The sequence below is a fragment of the Emydura macquarii genome, unplaced genomic scaffold (assembly GCF_026122565.2).
Source record: "Emydura macquarii macquarii isolate MOO-44397 ecotype Brisbane River unplaced genomic scaffold, CSIRO-AGI_Emac_v2 contig_1947, whole genome shotgun sequence".
Lineage (NCBI taxonomy): Eukaryota > Metazoa > Chordata > Testudines > Chelidae > Emydura > Emydura macquarii.
This window is the reverse complement of record NW_027132084.1, coordinates 965,564-984,689: the sequence shown is the minus strand read 5'-3', so window position 1 is coordinate 984,689 and position 19,126 is coordinate 965,564. Positions and strand designations below refer to the sequence as shown.

The 19,126-nt window shown below is 40.5% G+C and overlaps 1 protein-coding gene across 5 annotated transcripts in view; it reads left to right on the top strand.

Moving 5' to 3' along the window:
- The first annotated feature begins 2,830 nt into the window (after nucleotides 1-2,830).
- The window catches only part of PTK2 (protein tyrosine kinase 2), a 340,248-nt gene continuing 323,952 nt past the window's right edge, over nucleotides 2,831-19,126 (top strand). For 2 of the 5 annotated variants that reach the window (XM_067558323.1, XM_067558322.1), the window contains exon 1: nucleotides 2,841-3,323. In XM_067558323.1, the coding sequence (XP_067414424.1) occupies nucleotides 3,119-3,323 (205 nt within the window). In that variant the 5' untranslated portion in view covers nucleotides 2,841-3,118. Of the gene's footprint in view, nucleotides 3,324-19,126 lie in introns of all 5 variants that reach the window. The other 3 variants (XM_067558326.1, XM_067558327.1, XM_067558324.1) reach the window with 3 other exon arrangements.

Here is a 19,126-nt window from a genome sequence, read left to right as displayed (position 1 = left end):
CTCCAGTCAGGGAAGGAGAATCCTTCATTTGGGATTAATTTAAATCAGTTTTTTAAATGTTTCTCCCTCTAGTGATGAAGAATTTTACTGTATGTTTCAGTGAAATATTTAAAATCTTGCTTTTTGTTGTTGTTGTTTTCTTTTTAAAATCCCTCAGATTTCAGTTGTCACAGCCTGAAATAGCCGCACAGTTCAGAGCTACCTATCTCTTATAAACCTGATCATTGTAGATGTCTTAATGAATATTTACTGTTCTGCAGTACAGCTGGAGATGCCTGACTACTACTAATCTCCAAAATACAGGAAAGAACTGTAGTTTTTTAAAGCTATTCCCCACAGCCCTATTATTCAATAACCAAAAAGGTAACAAATACTATGCTATAATGAAGTTTGCTATTTCATTGTTTATAACAATGTAGCACAATGTTTCACAGGTTTAAGAACTGATCAGAATTAAATCAGATAATAACATGGATAGGACAAATAATATTCATGTTCAGTTAAATGAGTTATTCCAGTATTGGCTGAATTCTCCTACCTCTCAAATTGCTCTTTCAGTGTGTCCTCAGAGGATCCTCTTCAGCCCCCTTGAACTTTCTGTGGGAGTTCCATAGGCTCTGTCCTTGGTCCCCTTCTCTTCTCCCTCTGTACCTTATCTCTGGATAATCTCATTTGCAAACACAAATTCAGCTATCTCTATACTGACAGCTCATAGATCTACCTCTCTACCCCACAATTGTCTCCTGCCCAAACAAAAATCTCAGCTAGCCTCTTTGACATCTCCTGGTGGATGTCTAACTGTCATCTCAAACTCAACTTGGCTAAAACTAAGAGCTCGTAATTGTCCCCCCCAAAACCCCCCACATTATCTCATGTATTGATTACTGTGGACAACACCACCATCTGGCTTGTTACTCAAGCCCCATAACCTGGGTGTCAACTTTGACTCAGACCTCTCTCAAGATCCTCACTTCCAGGCTATTTCTAAAAAAACTTGCTGATTTTTACTACATAACATCTGTAAGATATGGCCTTTGCTATCCATCTACATAGCTAAAACTCTCATCGAGGGTCTCATCATTTAGCACATCGATTGCTACCACATCCTTTTCTTTTGCCTTGATAAACACAATCTTGCCCCACTCAAATCCATTCTAGATGCTGCTGCAAAGAACATTTTCCTAACCCATCACTTTGACTATGTCATCCCTCTCTTTGCATCCATCTGCTGGCTCCCCCTTCTCTATTGCATCAAACATAAACTACTTGTTTTCAGTTTCAAAGCCATTTATGACTTATCCCCACCTCACTTACCATCTCCAATTCACTATTGAACTGTTGACTCTCACCTCTGATTGGCCCATGATGCCTGCCTCTATCACCCACTTGTTAAATTTTCAAACAAGTACCTTTGTGCTTTCTCCTATACTGCCCCTCACGCATGGAAGGAGTTCCCTGTAAACTTTTGCAAAGCCACTTCATTTTTCTCCTTCAAATTCCTCCTTAAAACCCATTGCCATGATGCCTGCAAAAACCATAACCATAGTTCGACTGCTGGTATACTGAAACCACTGCTTATTATGGTGAGCTATACTATCTCATTATTTACTTGTACTCCCCATCTGTCTGTATCTGTCTGTTGTCTCTTGTTTTATACTTAGATTCCAGGCTTTTTGGGGTAAAGACCCTGATTTTGTTCAGTAGTTGTACAGTGCCTAGCACAATAAGCTTCTGCTCCATGACTTGGGCTACTAGGTACTACAGTGATACAAATAAATAATAATAATTGGTGACTAATTATTGCACATCCAGTATTAAGTCTCCATTGATTACATTGTCTTATAGTTTCTTAATAATCATGCAAAACATCTCCATTTGTCTAGGATTTTATACCAATCTACTCACAATGGTACCTGACCAAAAAGTATGATTTTGCACCACAAATAAAACTTGTGAGGTGCAGTTGTTTATACATAAGTCCTGTCCTTATTGTACAGCTGTCCATTAGCTGGTGTGGACAGGAACAACGATCCAGAAGAAAGGACATTAGATGGGTAACCAGGAAATAGGGGTTAAATTATCTGCTCTGTCACAGACTTCTTGTGTGATCTTGAGTAAGTCATTTAGTCTCTGTGTTTCAGTTCTCCACATGTAAAATGGGGATGATAGCACTTCCAAACCTCACAGGGATGTTGTGAGAATAAGTACATTAAAGACTGTGAGGTGCAGATATTATGGTACTGGGGACCATATAATAACTAAGTTAGATTTGTTTAGAGGTGGGTATCCTAGTCTTGAAACTGCAGAGGGAGGTAAAGAGATGTGCAGGGGTGAGAAACCCCAGGAAAGTTGCAAAGCGAATTAAATGTGTGGTGCATATTACATTTAAGTGATTACTACAGCAACCCTCAGACCAAAAGGGAGAGAGAAAAGGCTGTGAATGTCTGGAGATGGAACACACACCCTGCAGTTGAGATTGGGTTGGGGAGGGGAGAGTTCAGAGAACAGTGGCTTAAATTTCCCTTTTCTCCTAATACTTTCCATCTTCTACCAGCCCTGCTTCCCTCACAGGCAGTTTTTTCTATCTCAGAGGGAGGGAAGGCTGGTTGTTCCCAGTGAAGTTTTGAGAGGGGGAGGGCGAGCCCCTGAAGTCTGTGAGAGGAGGCTGGTTATTCCCCTTTGGAGAATGAGGTGGGAACGGGGATGGTTGACATGAGGGCAGCGGTGGTTTGCTCTCTGAGCCGGGTTCCTTTCAGGTTAGGCAGGGGGTGGTTTGGTTTGATCCCCTGAAGGAGGTGAGAAGGCAGCTCCCCTCAGGCTGGGACGGGGAGGGCTGGTCACTGTATTTGTAGGGCTGCTTCCTGCCGAGGCTGAGAGGTCAGATCCCGGGAGGATTGGAGTGGGGTGGGGAGGGTTGGTTCCCTTGCGGATCTGAGGGAAGTGGCCTCCCCTGAGGCCACGGCTGGTGCAGTGGGCGCGTGTGGGGGGGCGGGCAGGGGTGTTCCCGCGTGGCGCCCAGCGGATACCGGCGCGCCACTCCCTCCCAGCCACTCGTACAGCCGGGAACGAAGCAGGCGGCGCAGCCAGCAGCGAGCGAGAGGGGGCAGCGGCGTATCCCATGGTGCAGCGCGCCGGGAGGGAAGGGGGGAGCAGCCTGGAGTGGCCGGGACGGAGGCACACGCAGCGGGGAGGAAAGGGAGCGAGCCGGGGCCCTCGGCCGGAGCGGCGGTTGGAGAGCGTTCAACTTCGCGGCGTTCCTGCCTCTCCCGCCTCCCCGCGAGACCTCGCGCTCCCGCCGGACGGAGACCGCCCAGCTGAGGCCGGTGAGTCCCAACGGCCGGAGCTGCCCGGGAAAGTGAGGCAGAACGGCCCCAACTTATGTAATGGGGGGGCGTCTCCCCTGGCGGCGGTGGCGGCGGCAGGCTCGCTCAGGCACCGCCGTGTCCGCCTCCTTTCCCCGCCCCCGGGGAGGTGAGACACCCCCGCCCCTCTGGGGGAGAAGCCCTGCCGCGGCTGGATCAATCCCCCTCTACCCTGCGGGGACCAGCCCGCTCCTCCTCCCCCCTCGCGTGTCGCTCTCGCTCGCCGTGGCTCGGTGCACACGGACGCGGGCTGGGTGGGGCGGCCTGAGGGGTGCCGCGGGCGGTGAATGGCCTTTTCTGAGAGGGGGGGGGGGTCGAGCTGCTTCCCTCACTGCGAGGGAGGAGGCGAGCCTGCCTCCGGAGAGCTCTGCCTGGTAGCCACCCGCTCGCCCTCCTGCGCGGGGAGCCCTGAGGACGGGGGGAGGCCCGGCCGCGGCGCTTCGATCGTGTGTGCGGCGGGAGAGGGCGGCGAGGTGGGATTCGGATGTGGTGCTGGGGGGGGGACGGGGCGAGGTGCCGCTGGCGCGTCCACATGGGGCCGATTAGCCCGCAGAGTAAACAAAGGCGATGCGGGGGGCCGTGGCTAGAGCAGGGTTGTCCCTTCCGCCGGGCCGGTGGTAAATCTGCGGTTCTCTCTCTCTCTCCTGGCTTGGGGGCCAGGGGGAAGTGGTTGAGGTTTCTTTTTGTGTGGTGCTCGCAGGGGAGCCGGGTGTTTGATCTGAGAGGGAGGAGAAAGAGGCTCCTTGGTTGCCCTCTCACACACAGGCACACTTCAGTAGCTTAGTAAGGAAACGGTGAAGAAAGGGGATTTTGTGTTGGTGAGGCTGCCTTTTTTTAAATGCACCTACTACCAGAGCAATTGGAGACGATGCCATGAATGGGTCTTTTACGCTTCCCAGGGTTTGGTTTTGTTCTTTTTTTTAAAAAACCCAATATAAACCTGAAGTCAGGATACAGTCAGAAATACAATCACACAACTGTAACGAGCCTTTTTTTCTCCCAATCCCATGGGACTCTTTTTAAAGCACAATACTTTGCATATACCAGCTCTTGCCTCCTTTCTGTTTCCTTAACTTTGCAAAATCTGACTACATCAATTTCTTTGCTTTAGTCCTTTTCTAGTGTTCCCTGTTACTGCCTGACTGTATGACTCTATAACTGTGTAGCTTTGTGCTTTAGCTAGTTGCAGTGATTATTTAAATATTCTGAATGCAGAACATATCTTATAGGCCTTAGCACCAGTGTCAAAGTCTTGCAGAGTCAGCCTACTGCTGGGTTTTTGACAGTGTGACTAGGACAAATCACAGTGTTGTAGTAAATGAATTGAAATAAAAAGTTCAACAGAAGGCAGAAAGACTGCTTGGGGTTCATATTTAAGTCTTTTTCGTCAATGGGACTAATATGTCTATTTGCAAATATTCACTTAGTTTAAAAGTAAACTAGCAACATGGTATCTCTTAATTTTAATTTTTTCACTCTTTTGTTGCTTGTACAATATCCTCAGTCTACAGGATACTAAACAATAAAGTCTTTGATCCAGCAAAGCTAAACCACCGTGGTTAGCTGTGATTGCATGGATCCTGAATGAGATCAAGGTGCACCTGTGTGTATCATTTTGCAGGAGCAGGGCCTTAGGTTTAATAAGTTAACATGGTGCACTGAATAACTTTAATCATATTGATGATGTGTTTGCCCCTGTCCATACCTCTTCTTACTTCATTGTTATCACTCTACCAACCCCTGTTTGCTTCATGTCTGAAATTAGGCCCTGATCCTGCATGGGATCTGTAGTGGTGGAGACTTGTCCTGTCATGGATCCAGGTGCAGGACTAGGGCTACAGCTTTTACATTTTTTGGAGCTGGGATTATGGCTCCGAGCCTGCATGATGTGTTTATGCACTGTGAATAGTCCTGTGGAAGCTTGCAGGATGGGGGCCAGCATCTCTATCTGTTTTGTGAGGTGTCTGACAAATATATAACAGTAGGGAAACTATTTTCTTTAATTTATGTGGATGTATACTGTTGTGGTCATCTAAACAGTGAAAATGTGAAGAGTGAGGAAAACTAGTGTGTTTTTAAAAATAAATTCTTAAATGAAAACAAATTTATCTTGCATGGATTGTTGAATTTTAAATCTAGTCTTGGAAGAGCATGGCTTTGGGTTGTTACTCCTTCAAACTTTTTGGGAAAGTTTAAAATGCACACAAATAAAGAATTGCAAATAAAGCAGCATAATACTTTTCAAAAGCTGTAAGCTTTATTAAGCCCTAGGTGTCTTTAAAGGTAGTGCACATGTGTGGTTCATTATATCAATCTGCAAACTAACTGTATCTGAAATATACACACATCCAGAATGAAAAATTCTTATACAGCAGTAATAATATAACATTTTGAATATATACCATAAGTGTTTAAGGTAGTTGTAATAAGTCTGTTTCAAAATATCTGTCAAATAGTATTAAGAACTCTTTTTGTGGTAAATCATTATATTTCCATCTTTTGATGACTAATTCTCGAACAGTTGATGCCTTTAGTATTGTAATTTCTAGCAAGATAAGAGATTTGTTGAGGCAACAGTGTTTTTGGATACTAAGCAAAAATTATACTCCTGGAGCTTGTAAAGGACTGTGGTTTGACAGTTTCTATTTGATTTGAAGCTTTTTTTTTTTGTTCTATTTTGTTTTGTGACTATCTCCAGAAATTGCACATCTCTGCAAAATGAATGAAACATTTTCTGGCATGTTGCTAAAACAACATAAAAAACCCAATATCTTTTCCTAGGTCTCCAGTTGTTTCTTTGAATGGCAGCACTATCTTTTGTATCGTGTACCATACAGATTGGAGATATAGGATGTTCTAACTCCTTTCACATTCCTTAGAATTTATGGAAACACCTTTTCCCAATGACAACAAACATTCTATGTCCTCCAATATTTTTAAAGGTATATTGTCTATTTTCTTAAAAAAGCTATTGGAAGAGTTACTCTTTCAACATTAAAATGATCAAATAGTAATACTTAACAGTATATTGTTGTTTGCTCTAAATAGGCTAATATTTTGCCTAATTACAAACCGAATATTCAAATCTTGTAAATTTGTAACTCTACAGTCACTCTCCTGTCTCAAACTTATGAAAACTTTGGCCCCTAAAAAGACATAATTGAGTATTTCTTATAGAAGCTTCATATTATCATACTCCAAAGGATACACAATGTGAAAAGCAGAAAAATATATTGCAGAAACTTTAAAAATATCCACGGGACATTGTCAGGTTAGAAATCACTCTTAACAAATTATTTTCCTTTATTACAGATAACACTGTTCATATTAAAAGTGAAAACTTAAATATTTGAATTTACTTCTCATCATTTATGCTGGTTGTTTACTTGTTGCATTTCATATAGCAAGGATAGTGAAAATTAAATAGTTTCATTTTTGTCTGTAGGCAGTTATTAGTCCATATCACTTTTTGGTTGTTTTTCACTAGCATGAGGCTGTAATGTTTACATTTCAAATACTCTAAGGGGATATTATCAAACCAGTTTTATACTGACTCTTAGTTTCATGAAAACTTTTTAGTAACTTTAATATTTTTTAAAATCCTGGCAAATCAAAAACATAAACCGTGTGATAAATTTGTTTTAATGTGGTCATTCTGGTAGCAACCATTCCATAGAAGAACTGCCTAAAACACTTGAAAATGAGAACAACCCAGTAGTTTTTAATGCTGAATATGACTGTTAAGTACTACTTAGAAATTGAAATAGAACACTTCCTGATTGTTGACTTATACAGAGTAGCTGTTTTATTCTGAAAGATGTCTTTTTTTTAAAAAAAAAAAAGAATGGAACTGGAAAACAAGAGTGAATTCAAACATTTTAACTTCAGGTCTGCAGTGCTAAAATATGTAAAAATGTGGTGGTTTCAGGTCAATGTTTTTGAGTATACCTGTGGTTGAAAGCTAGCATAGCATAGTGGATTTGACAGACTCCAGAAATTTTCAAAGAACATGGAGTACCGTTTATTAGTTAGAAATACAGAAATTAGAGGGTTGAAGAAGGGAAATGGAGTTGACAGGATGGAAATACCTACCTGATGAATAGTGTAGGTGGTTGTTTTTGGAAGGCAGGAGGCTTTTATTTTTCCAGTGAAATTCAACAGAAGTTACTGCTGTTCTGTTTTTAAAAAAAAAAAATTATTCCAGAACCATTTCTTCCACGTTTTCCAAGAAATCAGGCAATGTTTAATAGCTAGGCAAATGAATAAGGCCCTACTTAATTTGCAATATTGTGGAAATTGCAGCTCATGGGTACTTATTTAAGAAACTCAAACTAAAAAAATCTTCAAAAAAATAATTTTATATTATTTGGTTGTCTCCTATTCTTTGTATGTTGCTTTTCTTCCTAGATTGTAAACTTGTTGTGATAGGAACAGTCTGTCTTTGTTTGTACAGTACCTACCACAGCTGGAATGCTGAAGCAGATGCCCAAAAATATCAGGCTCACTTTTCTGTGAAATTTATCTTTGATCTTGTCTTGTGCAAATTTGAGGCAGCTTGGATTATCAAGTATTGCTGAAGTTGGCCCCCTGTTATTTGTTTTATGGTAGGACCAAAAGGCCATGTTTTGGATTCCCCCCACACCTTGCACTAGAAGCTGTATAAACTAAATGTAAATTAATAATGAGTAAGGCCCTACTTAATTTGCGATACTGTGGAAATTGCAGATCCCACAATATTAGAGTTTCACCGTAATTTTGTCAGTTGGGCGGATGACAACAGGAGCCCCGCCATGTGCAGGGCTGACAATGGGTGCCCCAGCTGTCAGCCCTGGGCATTAATGAATGTAATATAGATGCAGAAAAATGTCTGGTTATCAAAAATATTAACAGGCATAATATAATATTTGAGTGTTCTATATTTTTCCAGCAATTTTTCTTAAACAAAGAGGTCTTCTCTGGCTTTTCCAAATTAGCGCAATTAACAAAGGTCCATTATTACTTTTCTGCAATTTTCCATGTCCTGTCCTCATCTCAGCCACAATTGTTTGACAATCATCACATGATTCAAGTAGTGCCTCAACAATGAGACATTCTGGAGGTGATGTCAAAGAGACAAGCTGAGATGGGGGATTGGCTGGAGAGACAGGTTAGAGAGCTTATAGTAGGAATCATGTGGATGGAGAAGATGGTGTCTTGAGAGAGAGAGAATGAATGTACCAAAGGCATGGTCCTTTGAAAGAGAGAATAAGGAGGATCCACCAAAAGAGTTGCTTCAGGTATGACCAGAGAAGTAATAGGAGAACCAAGTGAAGGAATTGTTATCCCATGGCTTTTGAAAGCCTTCAAGTTGGAGTCTTAAGGCATCTGAGAGTTTGAGAAGGATGAAGATGGAACATAGCAACTACTCATGACCAAATTTTAAGAGCCTAAGGGCAGTTTCAGGTGGAGAGAGAAGATGGCAGATTGGACGGGATGAAATATAGAGATGGAAGAGAGGAATTCAAAGCTGTGTTGTAGACAGCGCATGAAATAATTTATAGTTGAAGACTGTATAGTAAGTGATTGTCACTTTTAATGTTTCTTTTTCCTTATAGGTTAGCATTAAATATTGTGCATGTCTGAATTTTATCATAACAGCAATCAAAGGGTGGAAATGGGGAGGCTCTGCCTGCCTAACAGCTTCCAGCACATTCTTTATTTTTTTTGTCTTTCTATAACTCTCTTCATTCTGTTTTAATCTGTTTTTATTTATTTGCCCTTTTTTCCTTTTGCCCCTATATCTTCCTTCTATGTGTCTCTCCTTTTTGCCAGGTTCAGCATTAAAAGAGCTTGCAGGGGAACCTGAACAGAATTATTCCATTTCCCTTTGGCATCATACTATTTCCTCATCCTTTGTCTGGAAATGGGGACTGAGTAGTACTCGAGTCAGTTTCCTTTTGCAGCAGGGCTCCATCTTTATACAGATTTAAGTCAGTTTAAAGTTTTAACTCTTTCCCCCCTCCCATTCTGTATTCATGCACACACAAACTGTAATTAACCTAGTCTTGGGACCTCAGACTAACTTTTTTCTTTTTGCTTCAAACTGCACCAGCAGCCTATAGGCATTTGGTGCCTTGGAGACATGTGCTTTCCCACTTCCACCATCCAAAATATAAAGTTTGTGATGCAGTGGGCACTTAGGTTGGGGACAGTCAATAGACAATGAAGCTGCCTGGTCAGCACTGAGTCACTTCCTGCTGCTCCTCCTGTCCTGGCAGAGCTGCCTCTTCTTTCTTCCAAAGTGTTTTTGATCTGCTGGTAGAAGGAAACATCCACTTTTTCTTTTGACCCCCTCCCCCCCGCCACTCTCTCATGATCCTCTGTCAAGACAGTGGTTTTGTCCCTGCACCCTGTGGGTAAAAGAAGGGATCCTTTGTGGCAAAAATCAGAGGCTTACAGGGGGAAGATAAAAGGTGATTGCCAGGCCAGCTGATATAAACTAGGGCAGCAAGAAAGAATTCAGAGGGCTTCATTGTCTGTAAGCTACACTTGCTTCCCACTCCATATCCAGTTTCTTCTTGTTTACCCCACACACTTACCCTAAGCCAATTCCTCTGTGTAACCCCAGCTTCCATTTATTTTTTGTGGGGACCAGAGGACATCAGGCTACCAAATGCCTTTACAGGAGCATATATACTTTCTCCCCATTGTCTCTTTCAAATTCCTGGTACAGTTAGACATGGCAGGAGCCTGTTCTGTGTTTGATAGGAGCTGCTGCTGCTTCTCCCTTGCCTGGTGCCAAGTACTAAGCAATATGGGCTGCAAAAGGGAAGCAAAAAATTAAATTAGCCACACCTTCACAAAAGATAAATGACAAGTTCTATGGTGCTGATTGTTTTAAATGTTTTTTTTAAAAAACTAAGTAGTAGATATTTCTTGCTTTTCTGAAACTGAGCATATGAGGTGAGGGGGAAGAGTACAGCAGTGCTTTAACCCAGAGACATGGAAGCTCAGCTGTGCTGCATTCCTCCTTTTCCAGCCCCTTTCTCTGATGCAGTGAAGGACAATAAATGATGTCCAAGGAGCTGCAAATAGGAACGCAGGATTTGCCATACCAGCTAAGACTTCTGGTCCATCTGCTCAGAGATCCTGTTTCCTACAGGTGCTTCAGAGGAAGGTCCAGGAACACCTGTAATGAGTTACTATAAAATAATGTATACATAGAAGTTAATCTTAACTTTGCCCTCGTTCAGTAATGCCTCACTACACCCTCTTAACACGTATACCTTAAAGCTGACAACACAACGCTTGCTGAAATGTACAAGCTCTTCACCTCTTTTTACAACCCATTCGTTCTCACCTACAGGATTCCATCTAACACTATTAAAAGACAAAAAGAGGAAAAAAGATATACTTCTATTTAACATTACAAGGAGCAGAAGAAAACCGGCTTTGGGTGGGTGAGGATGCAACAAAGCAATCTGATTAGCTGTTTGGATTTTAGAACACTCATAAAGAGTTGATGCTGCATGCAAATTAGAAGGTGAATGAGAAGTGATGAAAACAACATGAAGAGTAGTATGTACATTGGTAGTTCAGTTACTTCAGTTTGGATTTTTTGTAAAAAGTAAATATTCCTTGATATTTTCATGAGTTCTTTCCCCTAGTGCTTCTCCATTTAGATACTGATAGTCTGGTAGTGCTGCGGGTGTCCACTCTCTAATAACACTTCCTGCACCTAAGATCTATAGGTTTACTATCAATTACTTATAGTTAAAGGTGGGAAGGATGGATTTAAATGAAGGACAGGAATTCAGGAGATTGGAGTTCTATTTCTGCCTCTTCTGTAGACTTGTATGATTTTGGGTAAGTCAGTTTAATCTCTCTGCATCAGTTCTTGCATCTGTAAAATGGTGGAGCTAACACCTAGCTCAGACTTAATTCACTAGTGTCTAAAGCACTTCGAGATCCTCCAGTGGAAGGAACTAAAACTACTATTAAACTATTTATCCCGCAAGTGATAAAGTTTTGGGTCAGGATTGCTCACTCAAGGTGTCTGGGATAAACCTTGGAGCAGCAGTCTTAAATGATTCATGCTTGCCAGTGCCCTTGTTAATCTTTCAAAGTCTCTGACTCAGGATTTGCATTGGAATGTACTAAATAAAATCAGAGTAGGTAAAGGGCTTAATCTGCAGCAAGGGAGATTAAAGTTAGATATAAGTACTGGGAAAAACTTTCTAACTATATGGGTAATTAAGCTCTGGAATTGGTTTTCAAGGGAGGTTGTGGAATCCCCATCATTGGAGAATTTTAAGAAAAGGTTGGACAAATACCTGTCAGATTGTCTAGGTTTGCTTGGTCCTGCCATAGTGCATGGGGCTGGACTGGAGGACTTCTTGAGGTCCCTTCCAACCCTACATTTTTATGATATGCAAAATAAAAATTCTCAATTCTCCATTAGAACCATGCTCCCAGTCTTCTTACTGTGGGTCTTCCATGCTTTCCCTGCCTGCAGCCCTTTTCCGTGAAAACTCAGGGTTCCCTGCTGGAGTCTACCCTCTCCCAATACATTCTATAGTGGTGCTTCCTGCTGCTCTTTGTAGGAGAATCAATTCCTCCAAACCCAGCTGGTTCTATTAATTGAACCCCATCACAGGTGTAGCAGACTGTGCTACTTGTATGTGCCTGGCTAGCTCCAGGCCTCTGGCCCTCAAAGGAGCAGGGCAGTCAGTTTCACAAATATAAATGCAACATTACACTAGAAAAATCAGGCACAAGGCAGAAGTTCCAAAAATTAAAGACTTTCCTGCCATATTATACATCGGATATATTTTATGGTACAGATTGAGAACTACATTTAACAAGGAAAATGGGAATAGGAAACATTGCATACTGCATATGCGTACTGTTGTGGCAATGTCCTGATTCTTATGTGGTTGAATTCTCAACCTTAATGTTGTCGGAACACTAGATACTGAATTTTATTTTTATCTATTTATTTAGAAATTAACAGGTTTACAAATCATGTCATGTACATCAGAGACAAATGATAATTATTACAACATTAAGCTTTTGTTTAGAGAAACATTATACAGTAATATAATAATTGGATATCTGTGTTTAACAGGTTGTTACCATATTTTACTTGTATTGTTTTTGATTACTTGGTTTGTGGAAAGATACAAAATGTGATGCAGTCATTACCCTGGAGCTTACAGTCTAAAAGAATGAAAACAAACAAACAGGACACGGGAAAGGAATGTAATCTAGAAGCAAAATGATCAGGATGACAATAGTATACTTTTGTATGTCTCTGTAGTGGCGGTGGTTTAAAAAAAAAATGTAACGCTAAATTTCCTTCCATTCCATCCTGTGTCCAAAATTCACTCCTTCTGTATCAGTTCCCAGCTTTATTTCTAGTGACTTTACGCCTCTCCTTCGCACAATTTTATCTGCTACCTTCATGAGATTAATAAATGAAATAGACATATAGGTGACATAGTCGTCAAGGTTTATGTGAGCACCATGGAAGAAGTGAGTCTTCAGGAGAGAGAGGCAGATATAGCAGGGTTATGGTACTGGCTTCATTAGGGGAGAGGAGGCAACTCGAGACAAGGATGGATTTATTTTATTTCCCTTTGTTTTAAAAAAAGAGAGGAACTTTCTAGCAAAACTGAAAATAACTTCAAATGCTTGCAATTGGAAAAAATATTGATCATATTTATCCTCAGACTTCATAGCCCCATGCTCCCTTCTCCTGATTACTGTTAAATGAGCCAGGTTTGGATTTCTACAGCACAGTCCATGTATGTGGCTTTTTGCAGATAAATAAAATAGGTTTGCATTGGGATCTTGCATTGAAAAGGTCCAATCTTGCTCCCTTTGAAGTATGCGGTTAAAAAAAACTTCCAACTGACTGAAGTGGGAGCAGAATGATTAGACATATGATAGCATAGCAAATGATAAGGGTGGAGGTACAGGGAGGATGTGGATTACAACAATAAAAGAACCTGATATTTAATTTAGTTAAAGACACAATGTTATATTTTTTAATTAGTAGCTCATTCTTTTAAGTTTTATAATATTTATAGTTAGAGGGGCCAAAGTCAGGTAAGAGGGCAGGAGAGGTTGAGTGGAGATCAGTGTTGGAAGGCTAGCCGAAAGTAGAGAGTAGGATTTGGAGGACAGTCAAAATGAAAGTAAGACAACACATAGGAGTAAATATGTGCATGTGCATATAGAAGGAGTACTTTACATCTACAGAACAGTCATTTGTATTACTGTGTAAGTCTGACATTTTTAAAGACTTCATTTAAATGTGATTATGCTCAGAGATGAGAATTTGAGTAAGGAGTTACTGTCTAGAAAATTAAACATCAGTTTTGATTTATCTCTGATCCATTGTTTTTGTCACATAACTCTCATGAGCTCAGGGTGGTTGTGGACATCACTCTGTGCTTTGTGTTGTTTAATGCAAAGTTTTGACTATGTAGGATCTTAATAAAATGGAGTTTCCAACTTTTACGTGCTTAACAAAGACCTGGTTGGGTGCTGCTGCAGAGCCATTGCTGGCACAGTTGACTCCATATGGGCGTACAGTTGAGATGATCAACAGGAGATTAGCTGGGAGAGTATGGCTGTGAGGTGTGTATTTGGGTATTTTTTTTGGAATCCAATTTTGTGTGCAATAGGTCTCTTGTTCTGAAATTAGATCTGATTGACTATGTCCATCTGGTGATTGAATTCCGGAGTGGAGTTAAGGTGGGTCTAGTATTGGTGCACTAATTTTCCCGACACACCAAAGAGTGGTAGCACAGGAGGTGTCAAGATCCTAGTTCCTGGCAACTTAAATGTCCTTGCAAATCAAGGTGGATAAAAATAGACGATTTTAAAAAAAGGAAATTGGATCTTTTCTTTATATACTTGTTTAATTTGTTTTAAAAAAAATTTGAAATTGACAACCGATGTTAGGGCCTACATTTATTATAATTTAATAAAATCATTTAAATTTAAATAAAAAAAATAAGTAGTATGTGTTTGCTGCCAAGTTTTAAAGAAAGTCATATAACTGAACTGGTGGAAGTCATTGGCTGAGCACCTGGATCCAGAGTTGGTTGAAGTGTTAAACCAGCTTTTGCAGGTGCACAGAAAATATTTTCTTCATTTCAGTTTATTCAGTGACTTGTACATTCAAAGTTAAGAAACCAGTTGGGAGTTGAAAAAACAGGAAAATTTATTTTTCCTCCTTCGATTGATATTTAAAGACTATGTGTGAGAGGATGAGATCTACTTATTCTAAAATCTTGAAGGACAGGTTGATTAGAAACTATCATTCAGTTCACTAACTGCAGAATTCAACCTTTGTTTAATAAATCAGTTAAGTTTTAAAAGCAAAACATGTTTTGATAAACTTTTTTCTTGCGTATCCAGCACATTTAAGGTAGTTTTATTTAATTTTTTTAAAAATGCTGGTTTTGTGCATTTTAAATTGAATTTGAATTTCTATCCAGCTAGAGCTTGACACAAGTCACAGGTAAAAAATGACACTGACCATTTTCTAACATAATAAAAAATGTAAAAATTAAGAATCAAGCTATATAATTCCTGAAATAAATGTGTGTAGATGTAATGTGTCCTTCTGGTTAGAAAAAAGAAATATCATATTTAGTGTAAAGGCTATATTTAGTTGCAGTTGTCATGTTTCAGTGGTTAGCAACTATTGAGAATCAACGCTGCATTAGGCAAATAATTAAAAAAATACAAAATGCAAAACACAGTTAATCAAATATTTAAATCAAGGTTTCCCACTTGTTTTAAATCATGATTAAAATCAGTGATTTAAATTGCAATTTCACTTTCTGTGCCACTGCATTTTTTTGACTGAAAACTGTTCTGTAGAAGTTTTTGTGACCAGCTCTAATTTTTAGTAATATCTTACAGCTGCACAGGAAAGGTTGAAAAGCAGGAGTTGTTGATAGTGGCTTGAGGAAAACACTCCTAGCTCAGAGAGTGCTATCCACCTTTTGTGACCCAGATTTGCAGTCCTGGCGTTTTATTAGATCCAGGGCACATTTGGAAGTTCAAGCAGAAATGTAAGCCAACAACACACTTTTTCATATACGTCTTGCTTAGAGCGCAACCTTTTTCTTTGTGATACTGACTTTTTTGCCTATCATCATCCACTGTCCCAACTTGAGAATAAACTAACATAATGCACTCCATACTGACCTGTACAGTGGAATCATTATTGAAAAGTCAAGGTCGTGCAGAATGTGGCCATCTATTGATTGAATAGTATGTTACACAGGTTGTGTATAACACAGATACTCAACAAAAGCCAATATAACTCTTTAACTTTTCAAGTGCAGTTCAGGGTACTGGTCTTAATTGCTATAGCTCTAAATAGTTTGGGACCTAGTTACCTATGGGGTAGCTTCTTTTCCTGTGTCATTTTGTTATATTCACACAAAAAAGAGGGAGCTCCTGGTGGAGAATTCTCTGTAAGGGGCATAGATTTTGCTTCCCTTTTTGGTCCATTTCAGATGTGTTAATCCTCTGGGTACACTGTTTGAACCTATTTATGCTTTTAGCCTTCACAGCATCCCCTGGCAACAAGTTCCACAATTTGATTGTGTTTTGTGTGAAGTACTTCCTTATGTTTGTTTTAAACCTGCTACCCATTAATTTCATTGGATGATCCCTTGTTCTGGTGTTATGTGAATGGGTAAATAACACTTCCCTATTCACTTTCTCTATACCATTCATGATTTTATAGACCTCTATCATATCATCTTCCCCCCCCTCCCCCCCAATTTCTTTTCTAAATGAACAGTCCTAGTCTGTTTAATCTCTTCTCATATGGAACTTTCCATACTCCTGGTCATTTTCATTGTCCTTTTCTGCACCTTTTCCAGCTCTAATGTATCTTTTTTGAGATGATGTGAATAAAACTACAAGCTGTATTCAAGGTGTGGATGTACCATTGATTTATATAGTGGCATTATATTTTCTGTTTTATTAGCTATTCCTTTCCTAATGGTTCCTAACATTCTGTTAGCTTTTTTGGCTGCCGCTGCACATTGAGTGGATGTTTTCAGAGGACTATTCACAATCACTCCAAGATCTTTCTTGAGTGGTAACACCTAAATTAGATCCCATCATTTTGTATGTATATTTGGGATTATTTTTTCCAATGTACATTACTTTGCATTTATCAGCACTGGATTTCATGTGCTGTTGTTCAGTCACTCAGTTTTGTGAGATTCTTTTGTAGCTCTTTGCAGTCAGCTTTGGACTTAACTGTCTGGAGTAATTTTTTTATCATTTGCAAATTTTGTCACTTCTCTGTTAACCCATTTTTCAGTACCATTCAGTAAGTTTGCCTCTTCAGCCCTTCCATCTGTAAAACATTTCTGCACTTGATGTTGAGGGGGAACTGACTTTCTCTTACAAGGATGAGGCAGTTTTCTTCTGCATCTAGTGTGTGAGCTGGCTGCATAAGGAAGCTGAGTTGGATCATACATTCTTAGTCAGTTTCCCTTCTCAACATTCACTGTGAATACAACTTTGGAAACTGCTGGTTTATGACTCCTTGTCAGTGGTGCATCCAGGCAGGTGTTAGTAAAAGCCAGCAGAAGGCATGGCAGGTGGCCAGCAATCTGTGGAGGACTTGCCACATATGTTTTGGGGGAAACACTGAGATGTCCTCTTAAAAGTGGAAACTAGGTCAGATTACAAAGGGTATATATAAACAAATAACACAAGTATATAGGGAGATTAAAAATGAGATTAAACTAGCTAGAGTCATAAAGGGTAACAAGAAAACATTCTACAAATACATTAGAAGCAAGAGGAAGACCTAGGACACAGGGTAAGGCCTGTTACTCAATGAGGAGTGGGGGCGGGACAGTGACTGGAAATGGCAGAAGTGCTAATTGTCTTTTTTTGTTTGTTTTCACTGGTTTAGTAGCAATTGGACATCTACTTGGACAGTCCACTGTGTCAATGTGGGCAGCCACAAACCATGACACACATTTTTGAGGACTGCAAAATAACTCAATTTCTTGGAGGTCTTTGTGCCTTAAACATCATTGATAAGAACGCTGTGGCTTGGCTTGACCGGATTGCATATGCCAAATAAATAAATCTGACTTAATGAATCCAGTGAAAATGAGGTAGGATCAAAGGTTAAAATACAAACAAAGCCATTCGCTATTTCACGCACATTTCCAAGAGTCACAGTCTTTCATAGTGGGATGTGATTAATGGCTTTGCACAATTGCATTAATGCAGCCCCAATGGTGGACTTGCTGACACCAAACTGATTCGTGACTGACTGGTATCAGTCTGGAGTTGTCAGCTTCCACATAGTGATTGACACATGCTCTTCTACAGGTAGGACAACTCTCATTTTGGCATCCTTGTGCCACAGTGGTGGGGTGAGCTCCGTGCACAGTTCCAGGAAGGTGGCATTCCAAATCTGAGAGTTCTGCAGCCTCTGGTCGACATCCCATACCTGCATAACAAGGCCATACTGCCACTAAGTGCTTGTTTCCTGAGTCTAATAGCGACGGTTCATTGTGTGCAGCTGCTCCATAAATGCCAAAAGTAATTGGCATTTTCTTTCCATGGTGCACATCAGGTCAGGCACCTCAGAATCATGTTCAGTTTGGGAGCTCATGATATGCTGCATGACCAGCTGCAATGCGTTCGTAACAGTGACCCCAACAGTAGAGAGCAGTACAGGATCCATCCTTTCAGGCAAAGATGATGGGTGCACAGTAACAGGGACCGTTGAAAAATGGTGTGAAACACAGTTGGAAGCCCATAGAATGATGAAGCAGAAAAAACTGCATCATGGGATGTTGATGCATTGCAATCCACTCTGCCTTCCCACAGCTCCTAGCTGCAGAATGTGGTGAGTAACACAGTGGGATAGCTACCCACAATGCATTGCTCTCACTGTCAATAGTAGAACACCAACTGTGGATGTGCTTCGCTGACAGAAGGAGCGTTGTGTGAATATGCAAAAGTGATGTAATTATAGTGGTTTTTGATAGTCTGCTTAACTTGTGTCGACAAAACTCTGTAGTATAGACAAGACCTTAAATAAATTAGATGTCCTCAAGTCACCAGGGCCTGATGAAATACATCTGAGAATACTCAAGGAGTTGACTGAGGAGATACCTGAGCCATTAACAATTATCTTCAAAAAGTCATAGAAAACGGGAGAGATTCTAGAGGACTGGAAAAGGGCACATATAGCGCTAATCTATAAAAAGGGGAATAAAGACAACCCGTGGAATTACAGACCAGTCATCTTAACTTCAGTACAAGAAAGATAATAGAGCAAATAATTAAGCTATTCGTTTGCGAACACCTAGAAGATAATAAGGTGATAAGTAACAGTCAGCATGGATTTGTCAAGAACAAACCAGGTCAAACCAATCTAACCAAGCAGCTTTTTTTGACAGAGTAACAAGCCTTGTGGATAGGGAGAAGCAATGGTTGTGGTATATCTTAACTTTAGTAAGGCTCACGTGATGTTCTCAAAAACAAACTAGGGAAATACAACTTAGATGGAGCTACTGTTATGCATCCACCTTACTGGTTATAAAACCATTCCCAGAGAGTAGTTATCAGGAGTTCACAGTCAAGCTGGAAGGGCATATTGAATGCGGTCTTGCAGGCATCAGTTCTGAGTTCAGTTCTGTTCAATATCTTAATCAGTGATTTAGATAATGGCATAGAGAGTACACTTACAAAGTTTGTGAACGATACCAAGC